This window comes from Mytilus edulis, chromosome 6, assembly GCF_963676685.1.
Source record: "Mytilus edulis chromosome 6, xbMytEdul2.2, whole genome shotgun sequence".
Lineage (NCBI taxonomy): Eukaryota > Metazoa > Mollusca > Bivalvia > Mytilida > Mytilidae > Mytilus > Mytilus edulis.
This window is the reverse complement of record NC_092349.1, coordinates 44,477,403-44,497,866: the sequence shown is the minus strand read 5'-3', so window position 1 is coordinate 44,497,866 and position 20,464 is coordinate 44,477,403. Positions and strand designations below refer to the sequence as shown.

The 20,464-nt window shown below is 31.4% G+C and overlaps 1 protein-coding gene across 2 annotated transcripts in view; it reads left to right on the top strand.

The window, feature by feature from the left end:
* Positions 1-1,652: 1,652 nt before the first annotated feature.
* LOC139527737 (uncharacterized) overlaps positions 1,653-20,464 on the top strand; it is an 86,872-nt gene continuing 68,060 nt past the window's right edge. Inside the window, exons 1-2 of one of the 2 annotated variants that reach the window (XM_071323378.1) lie at positions 1,653-1,929; positions 8,163-8,183. In XM_071323378.1, the coding sequence (XP_071179479.1) occupies positions 8,178-8,183 (6 nt within the window). In that variant the 5' untranslated portion in view covers positions 1,653-1,929; positions 8,163-8,177. The remainder of the gene's footprint in view (positions 1,930-8,162; positions 8,184-20,464) is intronic. The other variant, XM_071323379.1, reaches the window with a different exon arrangement.

Below are 20,464 nucleotides of genomic sequence, written 5' to 3'. Positions count from 1 at the left end.
AATGCATTTGTATATACTTTAGTGATTTTTTTATACGTGCTTGTTCTATAATTATGATAACTATAATGATAATATCTTAGATTTATTGTTGGTGACTTATTTTCTCGAGCGATGTATTTTTGCGAGTTGAAGATCATCGTTAATATGTGAAACTCAGATCTACTCGTATTGGAACAAAACAACAACATAAGAAATTAGCGACCCTATATTGCCTCAAAACAGGATAGAATGAGTTAAGAACGAAAATAAGTATCAGCGAAAATATTGTTTCACAATATTTTAGTAGTTGTACACAATGTCTGTTTGATCGTAACATTTCAATCATTCATGACAGGAATCACATAACTGAACCATGTCGAACATGAACTAAAACCATGACACTGATGAACCAAACAATGACACCAAATTTTCTGTAATCCTCAATTGTGTGCAAATGTAGGGGTTTTAAGGAATATTTGAAGGCAGATGTATACCATAACGAAATATGTGATATAACAGACAGTAAAGAAATCACTGTACTTTATGCATTAGAATCGAACAACAACTTATAAATTTTGACATACGCAAGCACTATTCTGTGTCAAATTAAAACTATATAATTAAAACTTTTGTGTACTAGCATACTAGCTATAAACAAAGATACTGACCAGCTTGAATTTATGTTCAGAGGTTCCTTAAGCGAAATATCCGAATGTTTATATTGTGTCATTGTTTGTCAATAAAAAAAACACATAACACAACCATGTCTAACTCATCCAAACTATGACAAAATCACTGTACTAAACACTTCTCGATATGACGACCTTACTACCCGTGAAATGGACATGCTCAAAAGCAATTGGAAGCTGATTTTATTATATTTTTATTTAATTTAGTCTGTTTTTGTTCGGGTTGTAGTTACTGTATTTTTTTTATCAACGGATTGAAATCTGATGATTTCGTGGGGTACCACACCTTTGTAAACATGTTAAACTGCGTTCACAGTTAATTATGTTAACATAATTTCGAATTGTGTTTTCCATGCTGACTGTTTGTTGTTTAAGCTATATATACGCAGGTTTTTTTTAAAAGGGATTGTTAGCCAACGTTTTTTCGCAATGGTTCGTTTAATATTTAACATACCTTAATGTGTATACATGCGATTATTACTTAAATGTTATTTTCATTTGAAATATTTATATGACAGATTGTATAGTGTATAATTTAACATTGAAAAGTATAAAATTGCATGCTATAAGTGTAGTGTTTCATATGTAGACCTATAAGCCAAGTGTAAATAAAGTTACATTACGTTTATAGACATCTTGTTAAACTATAATCATTTTAAGTGTCAAATTGATAGAGCGAAACGACCGACTTAGGGAAAAGCAATTTGTGGAAATTTATAAAGGTTTATTATTTACAACGAAAATATCCGAAAGAAAAAAAACCCACAAGATATCGAGTTCGGCAAATAAATTGATATTAAACTTCCTTAATAAAACATCGTTCACTGTAACATACAACTAAAAGATAATTTAGTTTATTCAAATATAATGTACGCGTATGTTTTTAACCAAACCTGAGAATCTGATTTACCCTCAAAAGCGTCTAGATGCGATAAAAAATTAAACAATTGTATTTTTGGCGGGAAAGATGGTACACGTTCGGCATTTTTATTTCCCAAAAGTCAAGTAACCAAGGTTAAGATACAGTAGATTTAATTGGTTCACATAATTTATTCAGCCTTATTCGTCATGGACAAAATCGGTGGATTTCATTTTAACTGAAAACTTTTATTGTAACAGTTGTGAAATACGAGGTACATGAATAATCACAACTAAAGGACCTTGAAGAAGTTTTTAACATTGTGCTATACTACTGTGAATCATCACCACTGGAAATTGGGTACAAATGAAGCGGAGAGAAAGGAAAAAATAAATAAACAAGGTAATAATTCCTTTAATTTGAACCATTTTTATCGTTTCAATATTATAATACTAGCGAGTTGCCATACAGTTGGAAAACAAGTTGCCATACTGTAAATATTCAACAGGTGCAAGTTGCCGTGCCCTAGGCTGGATTAATGTTCCGATATTATTTAGAAAACATCTTTTTGGTAGCGAATTTCATTAAAAATGAAGTCACATTATCATAATCTTAAAAAGAATTGAAATTCTAAGCAAAACAAAAGGAAACCCTGCAGCAACAATGATAAAATAATAATAAGGCAAATTCCCGACCGCAAAATTTAATAACAAAGGAATGCTATAAAACCATTAAAGTATATCATTTAAGTAATATAAACTTCCCTATTTAATAGTTTAGAGCGTCGAGAATTTTCTAACTTACACAATATGTTATAATATTTCAACATTAAAAACTATTTAAACTATTTTTAATACACCGAGTCATCCGATATTCTTTATCTGGGATCCTTTAGGGAAAACACTCCTTTTTCAAATAATTATGTAAAAAGACCAATTATTGATTATAATATGTTCGCTTTATTTATGTCTTGACTTGTACATTAACTCCTAGAGATACAGAAGGGTGTAGGCATTAAAATGTTGCAGGCAATAAAATAGAACCTACGAACCCTCAATATTACCCATGTAATATGAGTGGACGCCATTTTGTCGTTATTTTTTTTCAAAAAGTTGTGAAAGTACCTAAGCTTATGAAATCTGAAGAATTCAACAAATTGTAATTATTTAAGGGTTTTTTTCTTCTTCCTAAAGGGAAAGACCTTACTGCATTTTTTTCTGATTTTTATTATTAGGACTTTTCACTTTTCCATGGAAACCCCTTTTGCTCTTGTTCTGATTATTACTATTTATGTTTTTTTCTTGGTTCAAAAGATGTCCCTTGGATATTTGGTATAAGATATCGAACAGTTAATACGATTTTGAAACTGACTCTGTTTAACGGAACATTTTTCCTCGTAAGAGTTATCTCTCCGAACACTGTCATAACTACTCCTTCGCAACCGTAAGAGATTACGACAACATTATTCCTCAAAATAGCTAGTTATATCCTCAGGTTGTCGAGAATAATTTTGATCGAAGAGATCTGAAGATTCCATATGGCAGTTATTTTCTTTAAGACAATCTACTCACTATTGAACAGCTGTATACTACGGTTGCCTTTATTTAGCCGAATCGTTGTCTAAAATGGATATTTTTGGTATGTTCAAGTCGTAACCGACTGAATTGTCTGAAATAGTTAAATTTAAGATTTTCAGTCACCATTCCGATCGATTGTGGCTACACACATTTAAGCCCTCATAAGACATGTGACGTTGTACTTTCGCGGTATTTAGATGTCCAAATCATGTTATAACTTATAAACATTTGTAATCATTATTTTCTTTATTATGCTCACTTCAATATAGTTTTTAACATTTAATTGGTAATGTTAGTAATAATAATGATTTCTTAAAAGGATTTGATGTCGTGGATCGTTGTTATCTATTCGTACTTTATTTGTAAATTTTTTCAGTCGGTCAAAGATAATGAGTCCTGAAAAAGTTGGGCAAGACTTCCCTTTTAACCCCCTTGACTTTTTTATTTGCTTATTGCTCCATAGAGGGGCTCAAATCGGAGTCTGTTCTCTGATTTCTATTTTATGAAAGATGCATATTAAACTCCATTATTTTTTCAAACCATCCTTTTACCGAAATTGTTCGCAGGTGTACAATATGCAAAATATATAGTCGTACCACTTAACCGGATCTATAATTACCATATAAAATAATTGCACCAGGCCCATTACCTGTCAAGGAAGATATTTTTTAAGTATCTAATTTATTTCGTGCGTGACATAAGTTTCTCTAATTTTTTTCTTCCGATAATATTTTGATAAAAAGTGATATAATACTTTTTAGTGAAGATATATTATCTGAGGAAGAAGCCCAAACGCATTGTATTGAATCTAGCAATAACGTCGATGTGCTCGTCAAAAGATTTTCCGAACTATTAATAGATTTTGCTTCGAAAGCTATTCCAAATAAAACAATCACAGTCAGGAAAAACAGATCCTCCGTGGATGAATAATTACATACGCAGGACTATTAGAAAAATAAACCGTATTTATCAGAAGACGAAAAAGGCAAATAGTCCCGAAAACTGGCTACAATTTCGCAGAAGTCAAAACAAAATTGTGAACGAAATACGGAACGAGAAGACAAAATTCTATGACAAATTGACCGAAAAGCTTAGAACGACCATGTCTTCAACCAAAGATTGTTGGAATTTAGCCTACCATATAACCAACCTAAAATCTCGAGACATGAATATCCCGCCTATCAATTTACACAGCTCTATTATTGATGACGATAAACAAAAGACCGAGGCATTCAATGACTATTTTACGTCGCAGTCTCATATCGACGATAACAACAAATTACTGCCTAGGAACGACATTCCTCCAGAAAGACGAGATAAAGTAGTATCGTTTTCGAAACGTACGAAGTCAAAGACATTCTTCAAACTCTAAATGTCAACAAGGCTCCGGGGCCTGATGCTATTAGCGGTCGTATTCTCAAGCCGGTTGCCGATATTATAGCAAAACCATTAAGCGCTATTTTCAACTTCAGTCTTAGAACAACATTGTTCCCGTCCGCATGGAAGCTAGCTAATGTAATTCCTTGTTTCAAGAATGATGAAAAAAGCATACTTAGTACTTATTGTCTAATATCTCTTCTCTCAGTGATGAGTAAAGTTTTCGAGCGTTGCGTATATAAGCACGCATTTAACTTTATACGAGTTTTGATTACCAAGCACCAGTCTGGTTTCATGCCTAGCGATTCGACCAGAAATCATCTTTTATACATTCGTAACGTTCTTAGCAAAGCCTTAGACGAAAGCAAAGATATCAGGTTCATATTTTTTGATATAAGTAAAGCCTTCGACCGTGTGTGGCATAAGGGATTGCTATATAAGTTGCAAATAATGGGGATTGTTGGTGACCTTCTCCTGTAGCTTAAAGATTACTTGTCGAACAGAAAACAAAGGGTTGTCATAAAGGGAGTAGAATCTTCCTGGGCTGATGTAAATGCGAGAGTACCCGAGGGTTCAATTCTTGGGCCCTTGTTGTTCCTCATTTATATTAATGACATTATTAACGAAGTAAGCTGAAAGATTAAACTATTTGCGGACGATACATGCATTTATGCTGTTGTAGATAATCCACTGGTTTCATCGATTTCTTTAAACTACAACTTGCGTAAAATAAATAGCTGGGCGGATAAATGGTTAGTAAATTGTAACCCGTCTAAGACAGAATCCATCGTATTCTCACGAAAAAGCGAACCAGATTATCATCCCCTTTTAATATGAATGGCGTCATTATAAAAAAAGTTCAAACTCATAAGCACTTAAGATTAACTTTCTCGAGTGATGGAACATGGAATCATCGCGTCGAAAAAATTAATTCAAAGACAATACGCGACTTAACTTACTGTGTCGCCTAAAATTTAGGCTTGACAGAAGATCTCTTGAAAATATGTAGTTTAGCTGTGTTCGCACATTACTTGAATATGTTGATGTTGTATGAGATAACTGTCCCGAATACTTAAAAGCCAAGCTTGAACATGTAAATTACGATGCTGCACGCATCGCTACTGGTGCAACCACACTCACCAGTCTACGCTTACTTTTGGCAGAATGCGGATGGGAGACTCTTCAACAGCGGAGAGATAAGCATAAACTTTTACTTTTCCTAATATGGTGAATGTAAAGACCCCATGTTATCTAAATGATATCCTACCCGATCAGTTTAGAAACATACATCAGTATAGAACTCGTTACTCAAATAATTTTCCATCAGTACACTGTCGAACTACTTATTATATGAATAGTTTCCTTCCATCAACAGTTCGACTTTGGAATAGCCTTTCCCCAGATATAAAAAACGCTGGTTCTATCGCTCCACTAAAAGCATTTCTTAAGATAAATCATTCTATACCAAATTATTATTAAACAGGCAGTATAGACTAGGCCAGATATATCATGCCCGAATCCGTACCGAGAGCAGTAGTCTTAGAGATCACTTAAGCTTGTATAAAGAAATTGGAATCAGACCCATTTTGTAAATGTAAACAGATAGAAACCTCAGAACACTTCCTTCTAAACTGTCCCAATTATCATCGAATTCGTGAAGCCCTTTTTTGTTAACCAAGTGACCGTTATGGAATAACCGTTTCACAAATGATATCGGATATGTTCCTTACGTCGTAACTACAATCCCCTTCCCTTTCATGAATGTGACCTACTGATTTAGACTATTTACCGGATTTGTTATCACATAAGCAACAAGACGGGTGCCACATGTGGAGCAGGATCTGCTTACCCTTCCGGAGCACCTGAGATCACCCCTAGTTTTTTTGGTGGGGTTCGTGTTGTTTATTTTTAGTTTTCTATGTTGTGTCGTTTGTGCTGTTGTTTGTTTGTCCTTTTCATTTTTAGCCATGGCGTTGTCAGTTTGTTTTAGATTTATGAGTTTGACTGTCCCTTTGGTATCTTTCGTCCCTCTTTTGGTACACTTAACATAGATATGTTACTTTATGGTGATCCGAACATTACTTATATAGACCATAAAAACAACTTTCTTATTGTCCAAGACTATATATTGAAAACTAAGAGATTCACATAATAATTCTTGTTGGCTCAACAACATGTCACCCAATATTAATAAATACTATCTGCATTATAAGTTAATTTCCATTGCATTTGATTTCTTTTTCTATGATATTATATTATATGTTTGTACATTTGTTGTCCATTGTAATTGATTTTGCCGTTCAAAAGGAGAGGAATTTGTATAAGTGACATGTCACTTGTTTTCCAATCCATTGTATTGTATTTATGTACGTATTTATTTATCTGTTTCAGAATAAAATATATATTGTTTACACTAAACGCATTGTGACTATTTATCAAAGCAATAATATATAACCATTCTGAATATTCCTAGACTGATAATATAAATTGTGTCAAACAATACAATGTTCTGTTCGTTTTATCACTCATAATGATAACCTTGGTAGAATTGGACATTTATTTTTTAAACAAATTCTATAAGATTAACAACTTATTTTAGTTGTTTCTTTAAGAATTAAACCATAAGGTATATAAAGTCGGACTTTGACTGTTCTCGAACTTATTTCGAAATTGGAAAATGAAATAGAAATAATAAATTTATATCTAAAATTACAAAAAAAGATAAAACTACGCCTTATGAATTTAATACGTTTAAAGCACTTTCCTAGGTTCACCTTCACCAGGAACGCTCAAAGCCGATTTTTTTTAAAGCCCAGGATGTATTAGAACTGCAATAGTGGAAGAGCTATTTAACAAAAAAAATAACTTTTTAATGAAAGCCAAATCCATATAAATCAACTTTGCACGAGGGACTTGAAACCCCACTTTCTTTATAATTTACAAAATTTATAAACGGACAATTTAAGAAAGGTTTGTAATATATCATGGCAGTACTGACTTCTGAGCTGAGTATTTTCTTGAGGACCAAGAATCTACCAGAAGTGGTATCGACCCAATGCTATAAAAATTGAAACAACACTGTATAAATAGCATGCGCTCGATGCACTTTTCTGGACTTACCTTCATCTGGGGACGAAGTCATAAAACTTTGCTCAGTGCTCGGAGCACAAAAATCATGCTCGAAACATGAAATCAAGCATTTTGATTGGTTGATTCTCGAGTCTGAGTACAAAAATCGTGCTCGAAAGTTTTATGACCGCAAGACCTGAAACGCGTAAAGCCTGATACTAGAACGCCTCGGATGTATCAGAACCAAAACAGTAGAAAACCTTTACGAGAAAACAAAAAAGGCAGAGAAAATCCATCTACAGTCAACTTTGTCTGAGGGAGTTGAAACCATAGTTTTTATAAATTTATAAATTTATAAATTTATAAATATAAAAATGGTATTTCAGAAATTTTTTTTTTGTAAATCAAGTCCGTATCAAAGTACTCACTACTGATCTGATGATACCTTTTTAAAGTCAACAAACATGAAATATATTAAATTGACTATAAATGAATACAGGATTGAAAATGTCTTTGTGATTTGACATCGACAATCCACTCCAATTATATCGCTTTTAAATAGCTTCTCATATTTATATATGATGTTCACATGTTATTTGAACTATTTTTCAGGAAGAGTTTTACAGAATGCAGGTAACAAAATATATTTTTAAGGTGGACTAAAGGTGTATATTTTCTCAGATAGCCTGAATGCTTTTCATAACTTTTCAATGTTTTTTTTAATAATAAAAATCTGTGTGCTTGATTTGATTGAATAAGCCTGAATAATGCAATGCATTAAATATTTTTCTGCATTCAAACAGTCCAATAAAAATAATCTAATGAACCTTTAATTGATAATATGTCTCAAAATTTCAAGATTTATACAAAGAACTATAATAACTAAAATTCTACAATCCAAACATAGCGATATACAGCTAATCTACCTTAAGTTCATACTTATCAATCATTACTGATACTTACTATTTATAAACAGCTTCATATTATATTAGTAAACTATATGCAGTGCAAGAGTTTAATATATTTGAAAAAGTCAGTTGCGATGCGTTAAATTACTATATATATCTATTTATTAAGAAAATCAATCTTGATCTGAAACGGTCATTTGATCTAAACAGTACAGTTCTTAAAAGACGGAACAATACATCTTTCAATCATTGTCAGTTTGTCAGTCAATTTTCAGATTATCTACTGTGGTGAATTTAGGATAGTTCAAATCCGTTACTTGCATTGAATTGAAATATGTTCAATTAATGTTTAGACTGTTCAGTAGTGTAGTTGTTATTTCCATGCACACACTGACATAGTACTGAATTGTTTGAAAATTAATGAACAATAATGAATTGACAGAACCGAATTGTCTGAAAAGATACTGCATAGAACTCAATTGGCTGCAACCAAATCGCCTAAAAAATGCTGATTTTCCGCAGGTTAAAAGTATGAAAACAGACTGCAATAATTTAAATGAATTAATGATTAATAATCATTAATCCATCCGACTGTTCGGATCAGGCAGACAATTTGTTCTAGTATATATTTGATTGTTCCATTTACCAATTACCAATGACATTTCCAAATGAATAGAGGTAATGAGCGTATAATGCAGATAAAATGTTATAAAGATTAAAATTATTTTATGTTAAAAATTTCAATTTCATTACTTAGTATTAGATAATGATTTTATCGCAATCTATCATGCTTATTGTCAGGCATGTTTTAAAACATTGCATAGTACGAAATGTCCGGTCTATCCAGTGTTTGTAAAGTGCGGATCCTAAAATATCATTTTCACTGTATATATGCCATAAATGTCTGATGTAGAATGATAAATAAACAGACGATTTATTTTTTATTTTTGAAGAAAACGAAGAAAAATAGTTAAAATGTATATGTTTAGAAATAAATAATACTAATAAGACAATGTAAGAGATGCGAACGGGGTTTAATCGCACCTGAAGCCATCCAGCTGTAAAATATATACCGAAATAGGTGAATATTTAGGACATTTCACAAACAGTTCGTGCAGATTATTTAAAAGTAGCAGGCAAGATGTAGTTGCAGAAAAATATTCATTTCAACACAATTATTAAAGTTCTATAACGTAGAATAGTTGTTGTCATTCAGTTTCTTTATATTAAACTAAATTCCACTTTGATGCTTTCTTTATGGGAGTCATGTTTACTGTCGAATAATGATACTATACTTACATTTTCTCTGTAGAGGGATTCATTAGTACTGTTTATGCGGTGAATTTTCACTATATGAATTTTTTTTTTTTTTTTTGTATCTAATAGTCTTAATTTAACCGACTTGCGCAAACAATAGATACAGTAAGAGAAGGATTTGATAATGTTTAAGTTGCGGTAAAAAGTTTGATTTAACACTCTATTAAGGTAGCACAATAGAAAGATTTTTCATCCCCAATCAAACATCTTTAAACTGATGTAATTCCACTCATCTTTCTTTACATTTTATAAATGAGGTATCAAAAGAAAGAAGAAGGATTAATCTTTCAAATTGTGATAATTTCATTATAACATAAGTAATACATAATTAATTGTTATGTAATTAGTTGCCATATTGTGATGTCCATACATGAATGAATTTAGATTTTTTGTTCTTCATAGCATCCCAAAATACTTTATAGATTCTTGCACAACACAGTTTGACCTCCAAAACCGTTTCTCAGATTTTTCCTATTGTATATCATTCTCTCATAAATCTTCAACGAAGTTTGCAACATCAATTCATAAGAGACCACTAAATTCAATTGGGTATAAAATTTGTTCTATTGATGTTTTTAGAAATCTGAGACACAGTTTTGGAGGTCAAGCTGTGTTGTACAAGAATCTATAAAATATTTTGGGATGCTATGAAGAACAAAGACGCTAAATTCATTCTAGTGTGGACATCACAATATAGCAACTTATTACATAATAATTAATTATAACTTAAAGAAGTGGCTTAAGAAATTAATCGGCCTAATCATGTAACGAGAGAAACATGAACTGCTAGCCATTCCTGCGGTCCTGATTTACACTCTATTGTTTGTGGCAAATCCTAGCTTTTTTATATCTAGATTACTTTAATTCTTAAATTTGACAGCAATACAACAAAAAACAAAATGACACGGGATTCAGTAAGCTAAATATATATCTAAGATAGCTGCATAGTTTGATGAAAATCCAAGTTAATTGGAAAAAGTTATTAAAAAAATTAAAGTGTACTATCTCTATTTTGTCTGAATTGCAAATTCTAGCTTTTTTGACCTAGATTAATTTAAATCTTAAATTTGACAGTAATACAACAAAAAACAAAATGACCTGTGATTTAGTAACCTTAATATATATCTAAGATAGCTGCATAGTTTGATGAAAATCTAAGTTGATTTGAAAATGATATTAAAAAAATTAAAGTGTACTATCTCTATTTTGTTCAAACTGCAAATTCTAGCTTTTAAGACTTAGATTAATTTAAATTTTAAATTTGACAGTAATACAACAAAAAACAAAATGACCTGGAATTCAGTAAGCTAAATATATATCTAAGATAGCTGCATAGTTTAATGAAAATCCCAGTTGATTTGAAAAAGTTATTAAAAATATTCAAGTGTACTATCTCTATTTTGTCCGAATTGCAAATCGAAGCTTTTTTTACCTAAATTACTTTAATTTTTAAATTTTTCAGCAATATAACAAAAAACAAAATGACATGGGATTCAGTAAGCTAAATATATATCTAAGATAGCTGCATAGTTTGATGAAAATCCAAGTTAATTGGAAAAAGTTATTAAAAAAATTAAAGTGTACTATCTCTATTTTGTCTGAATTGCAAATTCTAGCTTTTTTGACCTAGATTAATTTAAATCTTAAATTTGACAGTAATACAACAAAAAACAAAATGACCTGTGATTTAGTAACCTTAATATATATCTAAGATAGCTGCATAGTTTGATGAAAATCTAAGTTGATTTGAAAATGATATTAAAAAAATTAAAGTGTACTATCTCTATTTTGTTCGAATTGCAAATCGAAGCTTTTTTTACCTAAATTACTTTAATTTTTAAATTTTTCAGCAATATAACAAAAAAACAAAATGACATGGGATTCAGTGAGCTAAATATATATCTAAGATACAGATGGGTGCGGTCCTAACCTTGACAAAAGTTAACTTAGAGTTAACTTGTTGACTGCTTTCTAAGTTAACTTGAGAATTTTTAAGCAGTCAAGCAAGTTAACTTCGTCGTTGGTGGACCAGACCTACGGTCTGGTTTTTTAGGACAGCTGCAGACCTATCGACAAGTCTGCTCCAGACCAGACCTGTGGACAAGTCTGCTTTTGACCAGTCCTGGGGATAGGTCTGCCCCAGACCAGACCTGTGGACAAGTCTGCTTTTGACCAGTCCTGAGGACAGGTCTGCCTCAGACCAGACCTGTGGACAGGTCTGCTCCTGACCAGACCTGAGGACAGGTCTGCTTCTGACCAGACCTGTGGACAAGTCTGCTATTGACCAGACCTGAGGACAGGTCTGCTTATGACAGATTATCGTTATAAGAGTTTTCATATCAGCCTTGAGCTTTCCGCATGATTAAAATATATAAACAACATTTCGCATTGTTTTTCCACAGATATTATTTATTATTTACTGGCTAGACTCTACTAGATATTATACAAATGCTCTCTTTTATTTGATATACTTGTATTCTTATATAAATAAAAAATGGCTATACGATCACCATGATCACACAGAGTTTGTTTTATTAGAAGGCGGATAGAAAGGTTATCCAACGCATTGGAACAATATTCTTATATCACGGGATATCGGCAACATTGTCTACGTTACTTCGTTCCCCGTTGTTTACCTGTCCCTTCCTAAATTTTACTTTATGCATAAATTTATACTTGCATGGATATTTCATTGATATTCAACTTGTTTGCATTGGATTTACTATTCTATTTCCCGCAAAATATTCTAACAGAAATTGTACAGTGTCCGTAAGCATACGGTGTGGTAAAACTATCAACAATCTCGTCAAATTTGTCAGATTTATCGAGAGATTTGTCATTGCCGATATTTATATGGGACATCCTAAAATTATACTCAATGCGCACTCTAATGAAATAGTTGCCACTTGACGTTTAACTATAAACAAAATCAATCAACCGACATAATAGATTCCTAGAAGAGAACCTCGTATACTTTTTTTTATTAAATCATTGTAAATAGTAAAAATGAATTCATACATGTCAGTGTTGGTACTTTGATGATGTGGCATAATAGTTTTGTTTTACACGTACACCATCATGAACTCCTATATATGATCTGACTGTTATAATGAATAAATAGATGAAATTCTGACATTCTCAATTTAATCAGAATATTTTTTGCATTAATAGTTTTCCAATATTATTGATTACGTGTACATAATCATTTACGGTCCTACTAAAATGTGAACAGGAGCGCCAGGAGAAGACATGAAGGCGCTCGGTACAATGGTATGCGGGTATATAGATTTGTAAATAAAAGTGCACATATGATCAGTTTTGGTCAACTAGTTTTGTTTTCCAAGTCAGCATGAGGTATTAAAACTACTGAAATTTTGTTACATATCAATATTTTGAATAAAAGGAGGACACGCTGGTATCCTAAATTTATGCGAACAAAAATTTGTTGTTATTAAATTGCAATATTGCTGTCCATTGTCATGATTATATCATACATTGATTCCTGACATAAAAAATATGGCTGATTAATACTATGGGCGTACGTCATGGTGTATATAGATTTACAAATTAAATACACATATGGTCAGTTTTGGTAATGCGGTCAAATAATTTTGTTGTACAAGTCAGCTGGAGGTATCAAAACTACTGAAATTTTATTACGTATCAATATTTTGAATAAAATGAGGACATGCTGGTATCCTAAATTTATGCAAACAAAAATTTGTTGTTATTATATTGCAATATTGCTGTCCATTGTCATGATTGTATTATACATTGAATCCTGACATAAAAAATAAGGCTGATTTACTATGCGGGTATATAGATTTACAATTTAAAGAGCACATATGGTCAGTTTTGGTGGATGTGGTCAAATAATTTTGTTGTGCAAGTCAGCTGGAGGTATCAAAGCTACTGAAATTTTGTTACATATCAATATTTTGAATAAAATGAGGACATGCTGGTATTCTAAATTGATGCGAACCAAAATTTTTTTGTTATTATATTGCAATATTGCTGTCCCTTGTCATGATTGTATTATACATTAAATCCTGACATAAAAAAATGGCTGATTTACTATGCAGGTATATAGATTTTCAAATTAAAGTGAACATATGGTCATTTTTGGTGGATACAGTCAAATAATTAGGTTGTACAAGTCAGCAGGAGGTATCAAAACTTCTGAAATTTTGTTACGTATCAATATTTTGAATAAAATGAGGACATGCTAGAATTCTAAATTTATGCGAACAAAAATTTGTTGTTATTATATTGCAATATTGCTGCCCATTGTCATGATTGTATTATACATTGAATCCCGACATAAAAAATATGGCTGATTTACTATGCGGGTATATAGATTTCCAATAAAAGTTCACATATGGTCAGTTTTGGTGGATGTGGTCAAACAATTTTGTTGTACAAGTCAGCTGGAGGTATCAAAACTACTGAAATTTTGTTACTTATCAATATTTTGAATAAAATGAGGACATGCTGGTATCCTAAATTTATGTGAACAAAAATTTGTTGTTATTATATTGCAATACTGCTGTCCATTGTCATACTTGTATTATACATTGATTCTGGCATAAAAAAAATATGGCTGATTAACTATGTGGGTATATAGATTTACAAATTAAAGTGCATATATGGTCAGTTTTGGTGGATGCGGTCAAATAATTTTGTTGTACAAGTCAACTGGAGGTATCAAAACTACTGAAATTTTGTTACGTATCAATATTTTGAATAAAATGAGGACATGCTGGTGTCCTAAATTGATGTGAACAAAAATTTGTTGTTATTATATCGCAATATTGCTGTCCATTGTCATGATTGTATTATACATTGAATCCTGACATAAAAAATATGGCTGATTTACTATGCGGGTATATAGATTTACAAATTAAAGTGCATATATGGTCAGTTTTAGTAATGCGGTCAAATAATTTTGTTGTACAAGTCAGCTGGAGGTATCAAAACTACTGAAATTTTGTTACGTATCAATATTTTGAATAAAATGAGGACATGCTGGTATCTTAAATTTATGCGAACCAAAATTTTTTGTTATTATATTGCAATTTTGCTGTCCATTGTCATTATTGTATTATACATTGAATCCTGACATAAAAAATAGGGCTGATTTACAATGCGGGTATATAGATTTACAAATTAAAGTGCACATATGGTCAGTTTTGGTAATGCGGTCAAATAATTTTGTTGTACAAGTCAGCTGGAGGTATCAAATCTACTGAAATTTTGTTACGTATCAATATTTTGAATAAAATGAGGACATGCTGGTATCCTAAATTGATGTGAACAAAAATTTGTTGTTATTATATTGCAATATTGCTGTCCATTGTCATGATTGTATTATACATTGATTCTGGCATAAAAAATATGGCTGATTAACTATGTGAGTATATAGATTTACAAATTAAAGTGCACATATGGTCAGTTTTGGTGGATGCGGTCAAATAATTTTGTTGTACAAGTCAACTGGAGGTATCAAATCTACTGAAATTTTGTTACGTATCAATATTTTGAATAAAATGAGGACATGCTGGTATCCTAAATTGATGTGAACAAAAATTTGTTGTTATTATATTGCAATATTGCTGTCCATTGTCATGATTGTATTATACATTGAATCCTGACATAAAAAATATGGCTGATTTACTATGCGGGTATATAGATTTACAAATTAAAGTGCACATATGGTCAGTTTTGGTGGATGCGGTCAAATAATTTTGTTGTACAAGTCAGCTGGAGGTATCAAAACTACTGTGAAATTTTGTTACGTATCAATATTTTGAATAAAATGAGGACATGCTGGTATCCTAAATTGATGTGAACAAAAATTTGTTGTTATTATATTGCAATATTGCTGTCCATTGTCATGATTGTATTATACATTGAATCCTGACATAAAAAATATGGCTGATTTACTATGCGGGTATATAGATTTACAAATTAAAGTGCATATATGGTCAGTTTTGGTAATGCGGTCAAATAGTTTTGTTGTAAAGTCAGCTGGAGGTATCAAAACTACTGAAATTTTGTTACGTATCAATATTTTGAATAAAATGAGGACATGCTGGTATCTTAAATTTATGCGAACCAAAATTTTTTGTTATTATATTGCAATTTTGCTGTCCATTGTCATGATTGTATTATACATTGAATCCTGACATAAAAAATATGGCTGATTTACTATGCGGGTATATAGATTTACAAATTAAAGTGCATATATGGTCAGTTTTGGTAATGCGTTCAAATAATTTTGTTGTACAAGTCAGCTGGAGGTATCAAAACTACTGAAATTTTGTTACGTATCAATATTTTGAATAAAATGAGGACATGCTGGTATCTTAAATTAATGCGAACCAAAATTTTTTGTTATTATATTGCAATTTTGCTGTCCATTGTCATGATTGTATTATACATTGAATCCTGACATAAAAAATATGGCTGATTTACTATGCGGGTATATAGATTTACAAATTAAAGTGCATATATGGTCAGTTTTGGTGGATGCGGTCAAATAATTTTGTTGTACAAGTCAACTGGAGGTATCAAAACTACTGAAATTTTGTTACGTATCAATATTTTGAATAAAATGAGGACATGCTGGTATCTTAAATTTATGCGAACCAAAATTTTTTGTTATTATATTGCAATTTTGCTGTCCATTGTCATGATTGTATTATACATTGAATCCTGACATAAAAAAATATGGCTGATTTACTATGCGGGTATATAGATTTACAAATTAAAGTGCATATATGGTCAGTTTTGGTAATGCGTTCAAATAATTTTGTTGTACAAGTCAGCTGGAGGTATCAAAACTACTGAAATTTTGTTACGTATCAATATTTTGAATAAAATGAGGACATGCTGGTATCTTAAATTTATGCGAACCAAAATTTTTTGTTATTATATTGCAATTTTGCTGTCCATCGTCATCATTGTATTATACATTGAATCCTGACATAAAAAATATGGCTGATTTACTATGCGGGTATATAGATTTACAAATTAAAGTGCATATATGGTCAGTTTTGGTAATGCGGTCAAATAATTTTGTTGTACAAGTCAGCTGGAGGTATCAAAACTACTGAAATTTTGTTACGTATCAATATTTTGAATAAAATGAGGACATGCTGGTATCTTAAATTTATGCGAACCAAAATTTTTTGTTATTATATTGCAATTTTGCTGTCCATTGTCATGATTGTATTATACATTGAATCCTGACATAAAAAATATGGCTGATTTACTATGCGGGTATATAGATTTACAAATTAAAGTGCATATATGGTCAGTTTTGGTGGATGCGGTCAAATAATTTTGTTATACAAGTCAACTGGAGGCATCAAAACTACTGAAATTTTGTAACCTATCAGTATTTTGAGTAAAAAGAAGACATGCTTGCACCCTTAATTTAGGCGAACAAAAATTTGTAGTCATTATTTAAATGAATTAAACTATTGCTGATTGTGGCTGCATAGTTCAAGGATGTATAACTGACAAGGACGTATACACCTAACATCAAATATACTTCTTTTCAAAAATATACATAATATGATTGAATTTGATCTCGGAATTTATATATATATTCAGTGCCTGTTATCATTGTAACCGAGATCGTTTTTATAATAGATAGATTGTCAGATCACAGATAAATTTGTGTTACGTTCTGTGCGTACTTATTTTCAAAAAATTGTATTTAATCCTGTTCATAAAACGGAAGTATTAATTTTCAAATTACTTTATTTTCGATGTTTATACTACGAAACAAAGATATTAAAAATATTTTTTGTTAAATCAACGAAGAGCGGTCCTGGTTACAAGTTAACTTAGTGTTGAGCAGACCAGTCAAAAGTTAACTTGGGAACAGGTCTGGTTTTGATCGGATTTGTCCAAGCAGAAGTTAACTTTGTGGCAGGACCGGTTTACAAGTTAACTTATGTTAACTTTATGACAGGACTGGTTCCGAAGTTAACTTATGTTAACTTTATGACAGGACTGGTTCGAAGTTAACTTATATCAATAGCGGACCTGTTTCCAAGTTAACTTTTTGGCAGACAAAAAAACAGTCCTAGGACCAAGTCCGCTTTTCAAGTTAACTAGATTTTGGTCCTAGGACTGGTCAGAGCAGTCCTATATTCGGTCACAGGTTAACTTTGACCAGTCCAAATGACTGGTTATCAAGTTAACTTGCTGTACAGGTTAGGAGTGCACCCATCTGTAGCTGCATAGTTTGATGAAAATCTAAGTTGATTTGAAAAAAGATATTAAAAAAAAAATTAAAGTGTACTATCTCTATTTTGTCTGAATTGCAAATTCTAGCTTTTTTTACCTAGATAAATTTAAATCTTAAATTTGACAGTAATACAACAAAAAACAACATGACCTGGCATTCAGTAAGCTAAATGTATATCTAAGATTGCTGCAAAGTTTGATGAAAATCTAAGTTGATTTGAAAAAGTTATTAAAAAAATTAAAGTGTACTATCTCTATTTTGTTCGAACTGCAAATTCTAGCTTTTTAGACCTAAATTACTTTAATTCTTAAATTTGACAGCAATACAACAAAAAACTAAATGACATGGGATTCAGTTAGCTCAATATATATCTAAGATAGCTGCATCGTTTGATGAAAATCCAAGTTGATTTGAAAAAGTTATAAAACATTGAAGATGCCTATCTGAATTTATATATTATTTTTATTTCTACCTATTGTACAATTAAATTCTTTCATTTCACAGCAATAAATCAAACTACCTAATAAGCTTGAATTTTGTAAGATCAATTCTTAATTTAGGTAGATGGGCTGATTTACACCAGTCAAAACTAAATTTGAAGGTCAAGACTAGTCGAGACAGGTGGAGACTAGTCAAGACAGGTCGAGACAGGGGGAGACTAGTCAAGACAGGTCGAGACAGGTCGAGCCTTGATCAAGACCATTTCAAACTACACAAAGACCACCAAGTACTGAATCAAACTAATTAAGTAAAGTCGAGACCTAGTCGAGTACACTTTGAGTACAGTTAAGTACAGTCGAGACAATGTCGAGACTAGTTGAGTAAAATGTGTGCTCGATTTTACTGTTCGAGCACAGAAACTGGTCAATTCAGACTCTGAGAAGTTTGTAGTGGTTGCTCAATCGTTCATTTTCTGTGTTAACCATAGCGTTATATGGTCTCCTTCGTCTTTTCAAAGTATCTTTTTAGGCATGGTTTTGTCACCTGTTTTACTTCTAGTGGGTTTATGATTTTCTCTAAAGTGTCTCCAACATGTTTAACCATTCTTCTGGTCTGACCAAGTCTTTATCGACTGTGTATACTCCCCGTTATAAAAAAAATCTGCAAAGATTAAATTATGTTCTTTTGTGGTATCTACATGTTACATTAAATATTTATTTCATTTAATTATATAAACAAATGAATTATCATTTAAAATTTTATTTATTATGATTTTTTTAAATACAAATTTTTACATGAATAGTAGTATGAGTAGCAGCTGCAATTTCTTTGATGTTTTATGAGTTGAAAAAATATATACACCAAACACGGGTGAAGTTGGTATATTGCTGCTATGGTTAGACACAATAATAATTTCAAATTGAAATCGTCATGTTTGTCATAGATTCAAGTACTGAGATTGCGATGTAAATGTCCCGAACTGACGAAGAGAAAGCTGTATCTGTGAATTCTTCAATATCTTGTTCGAGGGGGATATATTAATGGGATCCAATTAGAAAAGTTTGAGTTGTTAATAGAAAGAACATCATCAATATACATGCATGTATGATGTTATGTGAAATTAAAAGATCTATCGAGGAAAACTTTGTCGATTGTTTAAGGATGGGTTTTTAATGTACCTGCTGTATGTTTGCGAAAAGGGGTGTAAAATCAAAGGTTTTGATGAAATATTTAAAAAATATTTATTGTTACATCGTATGGGTTTCTTTCGTATTTTCTAAGGGGAGTTTCTTAAATGGAAACTGATGCAAGTCAAGTCACTTAAAGGATTTATTTACGTTTTTTATTATAATACCCTCGACAGTATCAAATTTACTTATTTTTTCAACTTAAACAAATTATGAGAAGCTTTAACAAGTTCTGAATCTATTTGAAAAATGTAGACTCAATCAAGAGCATCTAAATTGGGATGAAATATTCATGTTTACCTAAGTTTGTCTCAGCTATTAATTCACATATTCCTCACTCATTCTTATAACATATATTTTCTTTCTTTCTGGAATACCACTATTGTATTAAACACACTAAACTATCTTCACGGTTCTGGTGTCCGCTCATAGTAAAGTAGCATTCCGATTTTCATATAACTCAAATTTTGCTGTAATTTCACACACTATAATTTTACACATTTAATATGATCTATAACATGTATAAGAATCATAAAGAATGTTGTTGTGAAACTATTTTTTATAAAGGGGTCAAGTATCAAAGGTGTAATGAGATGCGTTGTTTACAATAAAAAAATCAAGTTTACAACCACCTTCGTAAAATTAATATTAAATAATAAGAAGTGAATTAGTTTGATATTATTTTTAAGAGACAAGTAACAACAATAACGCTTCAAAGGCACTATACTTTTTTGTTTATGTTTTACGATAATAAAAGAAAAACGGTGTCACCGACCTTATTTTTTTGCGACAGGTAAAAAT